Below are 13,724 nucleotides of genomic sequence, written 5' to 3'. Positions count from 1 at the left end.
ATGTGTAATATGCATAGGGTAGGCCGATTACGGAACCAATTTCATGTTAAAAGTCCTACAAATTATTTGTAGGGCTTTTTTTTCGCAAAAACATGTTGGAACGCCCAAGATGGGCGCCCATCTTGGGCGTCAGTTAAAAAAAGAAAATTGCACTGGACGCCCAACTCGGGCGCCCAAATGAAGCTTGCACGTCCAACTTGGGCGTGCACTGCATGAATGCCCAAGTTGCGCTTTTACGCGTTTTGGGTGACTTTTTAATTTTTTTGGAAAATTTTGAGATTTTAAAGAGATAAAATGTTTTTTGTTATAAACCGTAAATAACAATTTTCAAACGGTAAAAAGCAAGTCCCTTTGTTTTTTTAATAATGAGTTAGACTTGATCGCACAATTAAAAGAAAAAAAAAAAAAAGAATATTATTCGATGAAGTATCTTCAAGATCTCGTGGACTATGTTCAAGATCTCCATTTATCCAAGTGACATGGTTAAACACAAAATATAAATTATAATAATCGGATCCAATAATAATTCGATAATTAAATACTGGGACCGACATTAATTAAATCGTTGACCAAGAATATATTACTACTTAATTATGTACTCCATTGTACGTGTAATTAAAATTAAAATCATCGGAATCTCCGAAGCCAACTGTCTCGAGAACATGTTGAACAAGCTTTAAACGATTGCAAAGAGTAATTTTTTAGTTAATTAATTATGTTTATTTAAATGAGCTAACAGCAGAGACCACCCCTGTGTTATTCTTAATTGGCGAAAGTCCCGCTGTATTATAAAAATTAGCAATGACCCACCTATATTGCGTTTGATATAGCACACCACCTATATCTCTATTTGGCGGTTAACTTAGCTAAAATGACTATACTACCATAATACATAAAAAAATACGCCCAAACGTACCTTTCTTCTCCAACTCATATTTTCCACTGCCCCAAATGTATGCCGCAGTTTCTTGATCGGTAGAATGCCGACTTAATCGTTGGAAAACAAAACGGTGCCCTCTTTTTTGGGCTTTTTCTGGAATTTTTGGGCTTTGTTGTATTCCAGGAAAAGGCTTAACGCTCAGATCTTGCATAATATTCGACCTCTTTTTTTTGTTTGATACAGGAAAGAACCTGAAGCTCAGAATGTTAGTTGGTTTATATTTTTTTGGTTTTTTGTTGGAGAAACATGAAGGGAATGGTCAGTCGGAATTTTCCGCCGGAAAAAAAATTATGTCGAAAAAACGGACGGGGGAAAAATATACTGGTCTATGTCCGACAAAGGGGCGCCGTCGAGAAGCATTTTGTGTGATCGGGATGAGATGATTTGTAGAGAGGGAGTTTTTGAAATTGGCAAGGACTGAATTGAAAATTCTGAAAGCTTCATTTTGGGGTTATTAAAATTTGGGGCTAATGCGTAATTTTTGATTTTTTATTTATTTATAGGGTATTTAGGTATTTTCAGGTCAAAACAAGTACCCTTGCTGCACAATTCGCGCGTGCAGAACACAATAAGCCGTTTAGGGCCTTATTGGGTTTGATTAACTTCCATAGGGGTCCTTGCTAATTTTTTAACACGGAATTTTTTTCGACATTTAGAGATTACACATCGATAGTTATTGAAGAAAATCTTATGTGAATACAGAATTTGCCCAAAATAAACTTTTATATATATATATATATATATATATATATATATATATATATATATATATATATATATATATATATATATATATATATATATATATATATATATATATATATTCTCCTATAAAGTGTAATGCACTTTTGTTAAGTTTGTTTGCAAAATCACATTCTTAAGAGCTACTCCACTAGGTGTGCTAAAAATTGTCACTTCTTATCAAATTATACACAGTGAACAATGTTTTAGTACATCACTTTTTCTGACTCATTCGAACAGTGACTGTTTATATTTTAACACATCACTACTCCTTCCAATATACATTTTAATACATAATTTTACATTTTATTATTATATTTTATATATTTGATGATATAATAAAAAAATATTAAAATAATAATAATTTAAATTTCAATTAAATAATTATATTTGAAGTATTATGAGTTGAGAACATGTGCAATTGTACTGTGATTTGATTTTTTGACAAAAGTGATTTTGCCATTTCATCATCTTGGTGTTTCAAATTTGACGAACGGAATTTATAATATGCTATATGGTCTATAATGTAAAAGAGCTGCTAGAGCAATAGAAGTTGTAAAATATGCTAAATATGCCATATAGCACAACTGCTGGAATTGCTCTTAAGTGAATTAGGTCAAGACCTATTTTTTGCTCTTAAGTGAATTGGGTCAAAATGACTCAGTTTGTTTAAGTGGAAGTCTGATTTTGACCGTCCATTTGTTTGAGATAATTTTGACCACTCTTTTTCAGCCACTTAACTACCGGAACCAACTCAAACCTTAATTCCTTTGCCGCTCCTTCTTCTATCTCTCTCCTTCTCTTTATCTCATTATGTTGTACATCTTTACTTTTCCATGTCGTTTTCCAACGAATACTTTTGCAAGTCTCGTCGTACATGGAGAGCATTAATGTGGAGAAAATGCGGAGACAACTTTGTTCCTATACTGTTGCTTCTGTGGCTATATACACAACACTGTGAGAGAGAGAGAAAGATAAAAGTGTTCATTTACTCTTTTATTTTGTGTTTGCGACTAAATTTTGTAGGGGTGTTTTGCTAGTTTATTCATCACAGCACAAGGGGTGGTTTTCTACTATTTTAAGATTACACAGATTTATTTTTTGCAGTTTACTCGAATTTTAAATCTACAATAGTAGAGTCATTGAGTTCCCGGGTGCAACGAAATTTGTCGAATTCTTAAAAATCTAGCCCCCTTTGACCGAGGCCTTAAAAATTCTCATATTTGCAATATCTAATTAGTAGATTTCCTTTATTTTGCTGATGATGAACATGCACTGCTCAATTTCAACAATCTACATTGATATCATAAACAAGTCTTTGTTAATAATGTCCTGAATATTATTGATTTATTGTTTTGCTCGTCTTTCAAACAACAATTTAACGCAATGAATGGATCAATAGTTGAAACCAGGAACAAATTTTACGACTAGATTTGGTGGGGTGCGCCAGGCCCTTGCAGTAGTGCAACACATGGGCGACGCGTAAAAGCCCAGGCAGCAAGCTACCTGAGTGGGCCCTCCCCCTAAAAAAATGAATTTAATATCGTGTGAGCCGATGGCTCACATATCAGATATTAAACTGATAAGAACAGATACTACACTTGATCTTAGCCAAAAGGCCGAGAAAGGTATGAGCTTTCCATTTGTTGCCCCTCTCATTTTTGTAACACTCCTTCTCATGAGATTTTTGTGTATCCAAACGATGTGGGATAAAATCACACTTTCTTTTTCCTATAGGGACATCATTTCTCTTACACGTTCACCATTACGTTGTCATTTTTTACATATGGGTATTCAATCATCAGTCCGCAAACCGACCGAACCAAACCGAACGAAAATTCGGTACATGCCGAGTACCAAATCGGTAATTCGGTTAGATATATATTATATGAAATATTAGTATTTAAACTAAATTTAATTAAAAAAAATTAACGGTATAAAAATTTGGCGTACCAACTGAAAGGATTTTTTCATAGGACAATACAAATTTACCAACTGCAAGGATTTTCTTCATAAGACAATACATAGTTAAGGGGATGGTTGTAACCATGCAAACAAAATAGTTTTTTTTCGTAATTTGACCTTACATCGCTCAGTAATTTGCCCTATATTATTCGCTGGATTCAAGCCTATTTTATTTTACGCACATACATCGAATGTAGCAACAACATGACAAGCTCATACGAACAAAAACCGTCAACTTAATATATGAACTCTGCAGTTCTCTCTTTCAAAATCAAACCCTTTTTGATTCGTATATCTCTCTCTCTCTCGATATCTTGTTAATACAATAATTGTTACTCAACATTCGCGTATCAAAAACGGATACGTGATGTATACATACACGTTAGTTTCGCTAAGTCAGTTTCATCGAAAAGCTTTATCATGTACAGGCGATGGAATTAATTTTCTCCCTTTTGCTCGAATGCTCGAATCAGCTAATGTTGTTCTGCCTTTTGCTCGACTCTCGTTTTTGTGCTCGGCCGATTTTTTATTGCATTCTTGTGAGGGTGCAAAACTCTCGGCAGATACAGATTTTGGGAAAATCTTACACAGCTTGTGTCTGTTGTGATTTGAGGTTTGATTTTTCAGACCTGGAGATAATAGCTCTGTTCTTGCCTGTTTTTTGCTCCCGATTATGCCGTCGTTGTCTGAATTAAATCAACAGAGAAAAACAAAACACTTTTTTTAGTAATAATAACTTTTAAGTTAGTAACTATTGTACTTTATGTAACAACAACTGAAATTAAAAGCTCATGATACAAACGTTTAAGTTAGTTAAAATCCCGATTAAAATCCTAAAATCCTAGAATTTTACGATTTTTTACTACCCTAAATCCTAGTAGAATTTTAGTATTTTTTTTATATTATCAAAAACAAGTGAGGCCAACGATTGTGCTAGAATTTTTTTATGAAATGTTTATTTATGACGGAACAATTGTGCTAGGAGATGTTTCATATATGTTCATACATAAAATTTTGGATGCTATTTAAACTTACAAGATATGTAAAATCCAACGACGATTTTAAATCCCACTTTCAATTACAACATTAAGTAGAACCTCGATAAATTAATAACCTTGTGTAAATAATATTTTTTTCCGATCCCGACTCAAGAACAATATGTTATAAAATATATCGCTAAATTAATAGAATTTGGCCTGTCCCAACTGTATTAATTTATAGAGGTTTAACTGTAATATACTATACTAGTTACTCGTGATATTTTAAATAATGTGTATATTTTTACAACTGCAAATTTAATATCTAAAGGAAGCATAAAAACGCTACAAAAAAAATATTTGAATCCACAAACATAAAAATTAATGGAAACTAATAGTAGGAAATCGATTTACCTGGACTTGATAAAACAGCACGGGGGCGTGGCCGTGGGGCCGAAGTAGCTCTAACGTTTTTTTGGTTCTCTTCCACTACCGCTTTCTTTTTGTCGACTGCTTCTGTTGACAGAATTAGTAGAGTTTCAAATTTTAATTTGTTATAATTAATCGCACAAAGTGGCATTTCAGTAAATAAAATAAATAGAAGTGGTGAAAAATCGAAACCTTTGGATGCATAAAAGCTAGGGGGTGGTGTTTTCGGGGCATACGAGCGAGGAATTCTCGCAACTGATCCTGTCGATTCATCTGCACATTCAAACATCAGAAGACGGATAATCGAAAACTAATAGCCTCTAATTTTAAAAAATGCAAATCGAAGCGGAAAAAAATGATTCGACATTGCAAGAATCCCATAACTTATTTTCGTGGAGATGAACTCGAAATCCGCCACTCGAAAAAAATAAAAATAAACTTAAAATAAGAGCTAAGGGATTCGAAATTAATGTAAAATAAACCAATTCAGACAAGCTCAATGAATTTGTTAATCCTTATATCCAAACACAGCCTTATATGATTACAACCACTTAGTCAAGATGATCAATTAACCCTAGAGAGGAATCTAAATAGAAAAAAAAAAGGGCAGAAATTCAAGAAAAATAAAACAATAAATAAGAAAGTCAATGCATTTGAATTAAAAAAAAAAAACCTAACCTGGAGAAGAAAAATGATGTGGAGAGAGCCAATCAAATGCCTTCAAAGATTGTAAGGAACTCTTCTCATAAGCATATTGATCAGCTTCTTCTCTCTGTACCCTCACCTTCACCTTTGGGTACACTTTAAAAATAAATTAAAAATAAATAAAATAAAAATAAAAAAACCCTTTTCAGAAAACAACAAATTAGAGCAAATAAATGTACAAAAAAAAAAAAAAAAAAAAAAACTTACTGTTTTCTTGAAGATGCTTCCCAGATTTGAGTTATTCAGACAGAGGGTTTTTGTAGGTGTTATGAATATTGGAAACTGAAAAACAATATTAAAAGATGTGAGAGAGTATTTCAACGGTTCAAATGAATGATTCTTCAAACAAGAATGTTTAATAAACCAAAATAATAATAAATAAAAAGAAAAAAGAAAAAAGTGAAAAAAAAGTTGTTTTTTCTGTGTCTTTTGGGAGGTTTGAATAATCACGTCTAATTGAATAATAAGTCAAATGTTAGTAGTAATTAGCATTTTCCTTTTGTTTTATTTAATGAGGATTTTGAGATGGGCACGTGTGCAGCAGCAGTGGGTCCCACAGATGCACACTTTCGGAAAGTTCTATGTGATCAGCTGTCTGAGAAATAATTTTTGTAAGTTTGTTTTAATTATTTATATATTTATTTATTTATTTTTAGATAGTTTTATTTATTTCAATTTGATTTTTCAATAGTATTGGATATGTAATTTGAATGCTTTGCTTTAAAGGGAGTCCAAATCACGTTATTCTCTCATGAACTCTGCAGATTCATATGCCTTTGCCTTGTGGAATAGGAGAAACTAGAAAGTAAGAACCAAAATGCCTTTTTGTATATTAAAATAGTTTATTTTGTTCTTTTAGATTTGTTCGACCCTACACCCGGTGAAAAACACCGGGTGGGTCTTCTGCTGCCACGTGTCTCTTTTTTGTATTTTATAATAGATTCCCCGCTAGGGTTTACCTTTAGGGGTTTTAGAAAAATAAAAAAAAAGAACACGTGGCAGCAGAAGACCCACCCGGTGTTTTTCACCGGGTGTAGCATCGAAGGAACCGTTCTTTTATTAATTTTATGGTAAATTACAAACACCCCCCTGAGGTATGGTCAAATTACAAAACCCCTCTCTTGTTTGGATAATACATCTACCCCCTTCAACTATGATTTTTTCTTAGACCTCCACCTTTATGGTGCCAAATTCAACATAGTCATCTAGATTCCGTGAAATGTGCTCTAGTTTACTCTTTTTGTGTAAAAAATACAGTTTCCGATGCACCACAAACTGATATATACAAGCTAAAAATCACATATTATGGTCATCTTGCTTCATAGTGTAGAGTACCACAAACTGATATATACAAACTAAAAATCACATATTATGGTCATCTTGCTTCATAATGTAGAGTTTGAATGGGATAAAACGGGTACAAAAGTGATAATATTCCATATAATCTCGAAGATTCCACTAAATTTGATGAATTGAGGGGTGGTTGTAATTATCCAAACAAGATGGATGTTTTTGTAATTTGACCATACCTCAGGGGGTGTTTGTAATTTACCCTTAATTTTATGGTAAATTACAATTTGCCTCCTTGAGGTAAGTACCTACGAAAACCCCCATTCTTTTTAAACTGTTGGGAAGTAGACGTAGTGTTTCTAGTAGGGGTGTAAATTGGAACGGAATTTCCGAATTCCGCCAATTCCAATCCGAAAATATCCGAATTTGGAACCCGTTTTTTCATTCCGATTTCCGATATTCCGATTTCCGATTCTTCCGATTATTTTTGGAACGGAATTGGAATTTCATATAAAATTATTGAAAATTCCGATTTCCGATCCGATTTTATTTCCGAAATATATAATGTATGATATATATATATATATATATATATATATATATATATATATATATATATATATATATATATATATTGTATTTCTGAATTGTTTTTCTATTCATGTTTTGCAAGAACTATGTGTTAGATAAAAGGGGCCCAAATGTTTATTTGGCCCAAAAACTGCTAACCCACCTTGTGCAGCCCACTCCCTTGGTGTCGGCCCAGCAGCTCACCTAAAGCCCAAGCAGAGTCAATCTGGACCGTTGATTGATAAGTCTCGATCTCAGCCATCCATGCCACATATATATATATCTTCTCTCTCTCACAAAGCCTCCAAACCCTAACCTAGCAGCTGTACCTCTCTCTTCTCTCTTCTTCTCAACGGCCGAATCTTTCGCCGGTTTCCATGGCGGTCGGAGATTCGGTCGATTCCCTTTCCTTTCTTGCTGCAGCTGCACGAGTATATATACATCTCTTCTTGACGATGAAGAGAACAACGAGAACAACGAAATCTTCCCATCTTCTACCTTCTTGTCTTAAACCTCTCTGTGGTGAGTGGTTTCGTGACCTCTGTGAGTGAGGGTACCAGATCTGGGGAAACACTGTGTGTGTGAGTTCGATTCGTTGGGGTTTTGGGTTGGGTTGAGACTACAGTCGGAGTGAGGCTGAGATCTGAGCACTCGGATGATGTTCTGACTGCTGGGCGTGGATCTGTGAGCTTGACACCGGGAGTGTGCTGGCTGCCGCCGACTGGACTCCGGACGTGGACACGGGAAACGAGGACTGAGCCGTTGCTGTGTCATCTTCTCCACCGGAGCCGAAAACGGGCAGATTTTCGATCTGCCCCAGATTCGTTCTTATTATTATTTATTTATGTAATTTATTTGTTAAGTCTTAATCCCCTTCCCCTTAGGCTTATTAATCTGTGTAATTCATTTGATTAAAGGTCTGTAATATTAATGCTATTTGAACGGCCACCCAACAGTGGTACCAGAGCATCGTCAAGTTGGGGGTGCTCGTTCAAATAGGGCGTACGGAAATCCAACCGGATTCCGCTCAGGTATTTTACCCTAAACCCCCTATGGTTGGGATTTAGTTTTTCTGCTGTGATTGGTACTGCCTTACTTTTAGATTCTGTGGTCTGTGAGCCACTGTGTGTGATTTGTGGTCTGTGTGCCACTCTGTGTGTTCTGTTGTGGTCTGTGTGCCACTCTGTGTGTTCTGTTGTGGTCTGTGTGCCACTATTGCTTCTGTGTGAACATTATTCTTCCGCTGCATATATATAAACTGTTCACTTATATATATAAATATTAAAGGGTGGTATAACCTGGATTCTCGACCTCACTTGACCGGACCGCAAGTGCCCTGGAATCCTGTGAGGGAGGGTCTCCAAGATTGTCTATCCTTGTTGCATATGCACCTGTCCCAATTTTGGCCTATTGTGAAAAATTGGTCTAATATCTTGCTTTGTGCTGAAATTTGTATGGCTGCCATGTCTGTCTATTCTATGGCTCCTTTTGATGGTAAGGGTGATTTTTCTATTTGGAAACAGAAAATGAAAGGTGTGTTAATTCAACAAAGATGCTATGTGGCTATTGATGAATCTTATGCTGCTGAAACTACTGCTTCTAAGAAAATAGAACTTGATGAACTTGCTTACTCTGCCATTATTTTAAATCTTTCTGACTCTGTGATTAGAAAGGTAGGTATGCATGATTCTGCCAAAGGTCTGTGGGAAAAGTTAGATGAGTTGTACACTGAAACCTCTCTGCCCTCAAAATTGTTTTTACTCGAAAAGTTTTTTAGATTCAAATTGGATCTAACCAAAGATATTGATGAGAACATAGATCAGTTTACCAGATTAGTTCAGGATATTAAACTGACGGGAGACAAAAGTATTGATAACTATACTCCCATTGTTTTGTTAAATGCAATCCCTGATTCTTACAACGATTTGAAATTTGCTATTAAGTATGGCAGGGATAATATTTCTCTTGACACTGTCATAAACGGTTTAAAGAGTAAAGAACTGGATTTGAGAGTTAACAAAAGCAATAAGAGTTTTGGTGAGGTAAACTTTGTGAGAGGAAGGCAGCAAAACCGGTTTTCAAATAAGCTTTCCTCCAGTAACCAAAATGTTTCTCAAAATAGTTCTCATCAAAACAATTTTCAAAAGAAAAAGGGCAGGGGCAGGAGTAAGTCAAAAACTCGTGTTAACAGTCGTAAGTGCTATAATTGTGGTGAACCTGGTCATTATGCTCAGAACTGTACTAAGCCTAATAAGCACTCTAATGATCAGCATGCTAATCATGTTTCTGATAATAATCTTGGTGATGTGTTTATGGTTGGTGAACATGCTTGTGTGAATTCTGTGCTATCATCTCTTGGTGAAAATGATTGGCTTTTAGATTCTGCATGCTCACATCATATGACTCCTATGAAACATGTTTTCTCCCATTATGAATCATTGAATAATTGCAATGTGACTATGGCTGATGGCACAAAACGCCAAGTTCATGGAATTGGAACTGTTTGCTTAAAGTTTGAAACTGGTTATGTGTTAACTTTGCAAAATGTGCGGCATGTTCCTAATTTGAGTGAAAATCTGATTTCATGGGCTATCTTAGAAGATGATGGGTTTCATGGTGGTTGGGGAAATGGTTGCATGAAAATTATGAGGCCTTTTGGGGAAATCCAAGAGCAAAACCAGTTGGGCCCGGCCCAATCTGGATAATATCATACCAATGTGGAGTTCGTGCTATCCCGACGGGGCCCAACAGTGGTATCAGAGCAAACTCGTGTATGCAAATTATGAGGGGTAATCTTCTATGTTTTAAGGCCATGAGAATGCAAAATATGTATGTATGTCATTCTGAATCATCTGCTTCTGTGAATGCTGTCCAAAGTGATCATTCTATTCTGTGGCATAATAGACTAGGTCATATTAGTAATAAAGGCCTCAGCATTTTGCATAACAATCACTATTTTGGCAATGATAAAGTGTCTGAGGTTACTATGTGTGACTCTTGCATCGTTGGAAAGCAAACTCGTGTTTCTTTTCAACCAACCCCTTTCCCCAATCCCTCTAAAAGTTCTGATATTCTTGAGTATGTGCATGCTGATGTGTGGGGTCCTGCCAGTATTCCTACACATGGTGGGAACCGTTACTTTATGTCCATAATTGATGATTTTTCTCGTAAGGTGTTTGTCTTCCTGTTGAAACAAAAATCTGATGTTATTGATAAGTTCAAAACATGGAAAGTTTATATTGAGAACCAAACAGGAAAACGGATAAAAACCCTTAGGACAGATAACGGCACAGAATTTTGTAATCAAGAAATGGATGCTATGTGCTCTGAATCTGGTATTAAAAGGCACAAAACTGTTCCTTACTCCCCTCAGCAAAACGGAGTGGTTGAACGTATGAATCGAACTCTTTTAGAGAGGGTTCGAGCCATGCTCGCCACTTCGGGTTTACCCACTATGTTTTGGGGTGAGGCTGTTTTGACTGCCACCTATTTGATTAATAGGTCTCCCTCTGTGCCTTTAAATGGTGATTTGCCTGAATGTGTTTGGTCGGGTAAAAAGGTTGATTTGTCCAACTTACGTGTTTTTTGTTGTGTTGCATTCATGCATCATAAAAGTGATAAGCTTGAACCTCGTTCTGTGAAATGTGTTTTCTTGGGTTATCCTGAAGGGGTTAAAGGTTATAGACTTTGGGTTAAAGGGGAACATGGCTATAAAACTGCTATTAGTCGTGATGTGATTTTTAATGAATCTGTTTTTCCTTGCCTTGTTGTGCATAATGCTGTGAATTCAGAGGCTGCTCCAAATGAGGTGGAGCTGCCTACTGTTGAATCTGAAAATCTGCCTGATATTGAATCTGAAAATCTGCCTGATATTGAATCTGAAATACTTGAAAGTTTGCATGACCAAAATGTTCAACATGACTTGCCTAATGTGGATGACTTGTCTGATTATCAACTTGCTAGAGATCGACCTAGACGTGAAAATGCTAGGCCTCCACAACGTTTTGATAGCTTTCATCTTGCTTCTCATGTTTTCAATGTGTTTGAATCTATAGATAGCAATGAACCTAAAACTGTTAGGGATGCTCTAAAATCTGATAAATCAGCTGAATGGTTAAATGCTATGAAAGAAGAAATGAACTCTTTGCATGTTAACCAAACTTGGACTCTTGTTCCTAAACCTGCTAATTGCTCTTTGGTAGACTGCAAATGGTTGTTTAAGGTTAAGGATGAGGTAGACTCCATTAGGTATAAGGCTCGTCTTGTTGCTAAAGGTTTCACGCAAAAGGAAGGTATAGATTATACTGAAATTTTTGCTCCCGTTGTTAAATTTACCACTGTTCGTATTATGCTTGCATTAGTTGCGCATTTTAATTGGGAATTGAAACAAATGGATGTAAAAACTGCTTTCTTGCATGGTGAATTAGATGAGCATATTTACATGAAACAGCCCGAGGGCTTCGTAGATGCTAAAAGGCCTGAATATGTGTGTTTGCTGAAAAAATCTTTATATGGCTTGAAACAATCACCTAGGCAATGGAATAAGAAATTCGATTCTTGCATGCTTTCATTGAAGTTTAAGAAAAGTGATTATGACCCTTGTCTTTACTTCAAAGATACTCGCTCTGTGCCTATTTTCTTGTTGATCTATGTCGATGATATGCTCATAATCAGCCCTTGTGTGAAATCTGTTGATCATGTGAAAATACGTCTAAGTGAACAATTTGACATGAAATACTTAGGGGATGCTAAGAAAATATTGGGCATGAACATTGATCGCAATCGAGATAATAATTTGCTATTCTTGAATCAAATTTCTTATGTGAGTAAGATCTTAGAAAAATTTGCCATGTCTAATGCTAAACCTGCAAACGTGCCTTTAGCTGCCCATTTTCAATTAAGTAAGGATCAGTCCCCCAAGACTGAAACTGAAATTGACTCTATGCAAAATGTTCCTTATGCCAATGCGATAGGTTCTGTGATGTACTTGATGGTAAGCACTCGTCCTGATATAGCTTATGCGGTAAGTTGTTTGAGTCGCTATATGTCGAACCCAGGTATGCCGCATTGGGAAGCTTTGAAATGGCTTCTTCGTTATTTGAAACATTCTTTGCATATTGGCCTAAATTTTTCTAAATCTGAAACTGAAATTGAATTAATTGGCTATGTTGACTCCAACTTTGCGAATGATAGAGATAGTAGGAAATCATCCACTTCTTATGTTTTCACTTTGTGTGGATCATGCATTAGTTGGAAATCGCAACTGCAGAATATTGTAGCCCTATCTACAACCGAGGCTGAATACATCGCTGCCACCGAGGCAATGAAAGAAGCTATATGGCTTAAAGGCATTCTGCGCGAAATTGGTTTTCTTAAAAAGGATGTCACCGTTTTCTCGGATAGCCAATCAGGAATTCAATTATGTAAAAACCCGGTTTTCCACGATCGTACTAAACACATTGAGATTAAGTATCACTTTATTCGTAATATTGTGGAACAGGGTATTATCAAGCTGGAAAAAATTCCATCACAATTTAATCCAGCAGATATGGGTACTAAGTGTCTACCGCTCGAGAAGTTTCGCTCTTGCTTGAAAAGCTTGAGCCTAATCTCTCAATCCTAATTACTGTGTGTAATTAAAGGGCTGTCTTCGTGACTGCCCCTACTTTTTTAATCTGTGTGATTAATCTTTTAATGTACGGTGCTGACTTTGTGTGTTGTTGTGCAGGTACATTTAAAACGGCAATGATGACCTCATATCCCAATTTTGTCCCGATAGTCCATTTGGGCCCAGGTGGAGATTGTTAGATAAAAGGGGCCCAAATGTTTATTTGGCCCAAAAACTGCTAACCCACCTTGTGCAGCCCACTCCCTTGGTGTCGGCCCAGCAGCTCACATAAAGCCCAAGCAGAGTCAATCTGGACCGTTGATTGATAAGTCTCGATCTCAGCCATCCATGCCACATATATATATCTTCTCTCTCTCACAAAGCCTCCAAACCCTAACCTAGCAGCTGCACCTCTCTCTTCTCTCTTCTTCTCAACGGCCGAATCTTTCGCCGGTTTCCATGGCGGTCGGAGATTCGGTCGATTCCCTTTCCTTTCTTG

The 13,724-nt window shown here is 36.1% G+C and overlaps 1 protein-coding gene and 1 non-coding gene across 2 annotated transcripts; both read right to left on the bottom strand.

The window, feature by feature from the left end:
• Positions 1 to 3,117: 3,117 nt before the first annotated feature.
• On the bottom strand, positions 3,118 to 3,313 carry LOC148768985 (U2 spliceosomal RNA). The gene has a single exon (XR_016032820.1). It is a non-coding gene; the product is annotated as a U2 spliceosomal RNA (small nuclear RNA).
• Positions 3,314 to 3,866: 553 nt separating this feature from the next.
• On the bottom strand, positions 3,867 to 6,227 carry LOC105950743 (uncharacterized). Its single transcript, XM_088820734.1, has 5 exons — positions 5,965 to 6,227; positions 5,731 to 5,853; positions 5,245 to 5,325; positions 5,038 to 5,139; positions 3,867 to 4,332 (listed from the first exon to the last, which is right to left on the bottom strand). Coding segments are annotated over exons 1-5 (591 nt in total). The 5' UTR covers positions 5,966 to 6,227; the 3' UTR covers positions 3,867 to 4,048.
• Positions 6,228 to 13,724: the final 7,497 nt, after the last annotated feature.

The sequence above is a fragment of the Erythranthe guttata genome, chromosome 7, assembly GCF_056151865.1.
Source record: "Erythranthe guttata isolate IM_541 chromosome 7, IM_541, whole genome shotgun sequence".
Lineage (NCBI taxonomy): Eukaryota > Viridiplantae > Streptophyta > Magnoliopsida > Lamiales > Phrymaceae > Erythranthe > Erythranthe guttata.
This window is presented reverse-complemented; position numbering and strand designations above follow the sequence as displayed.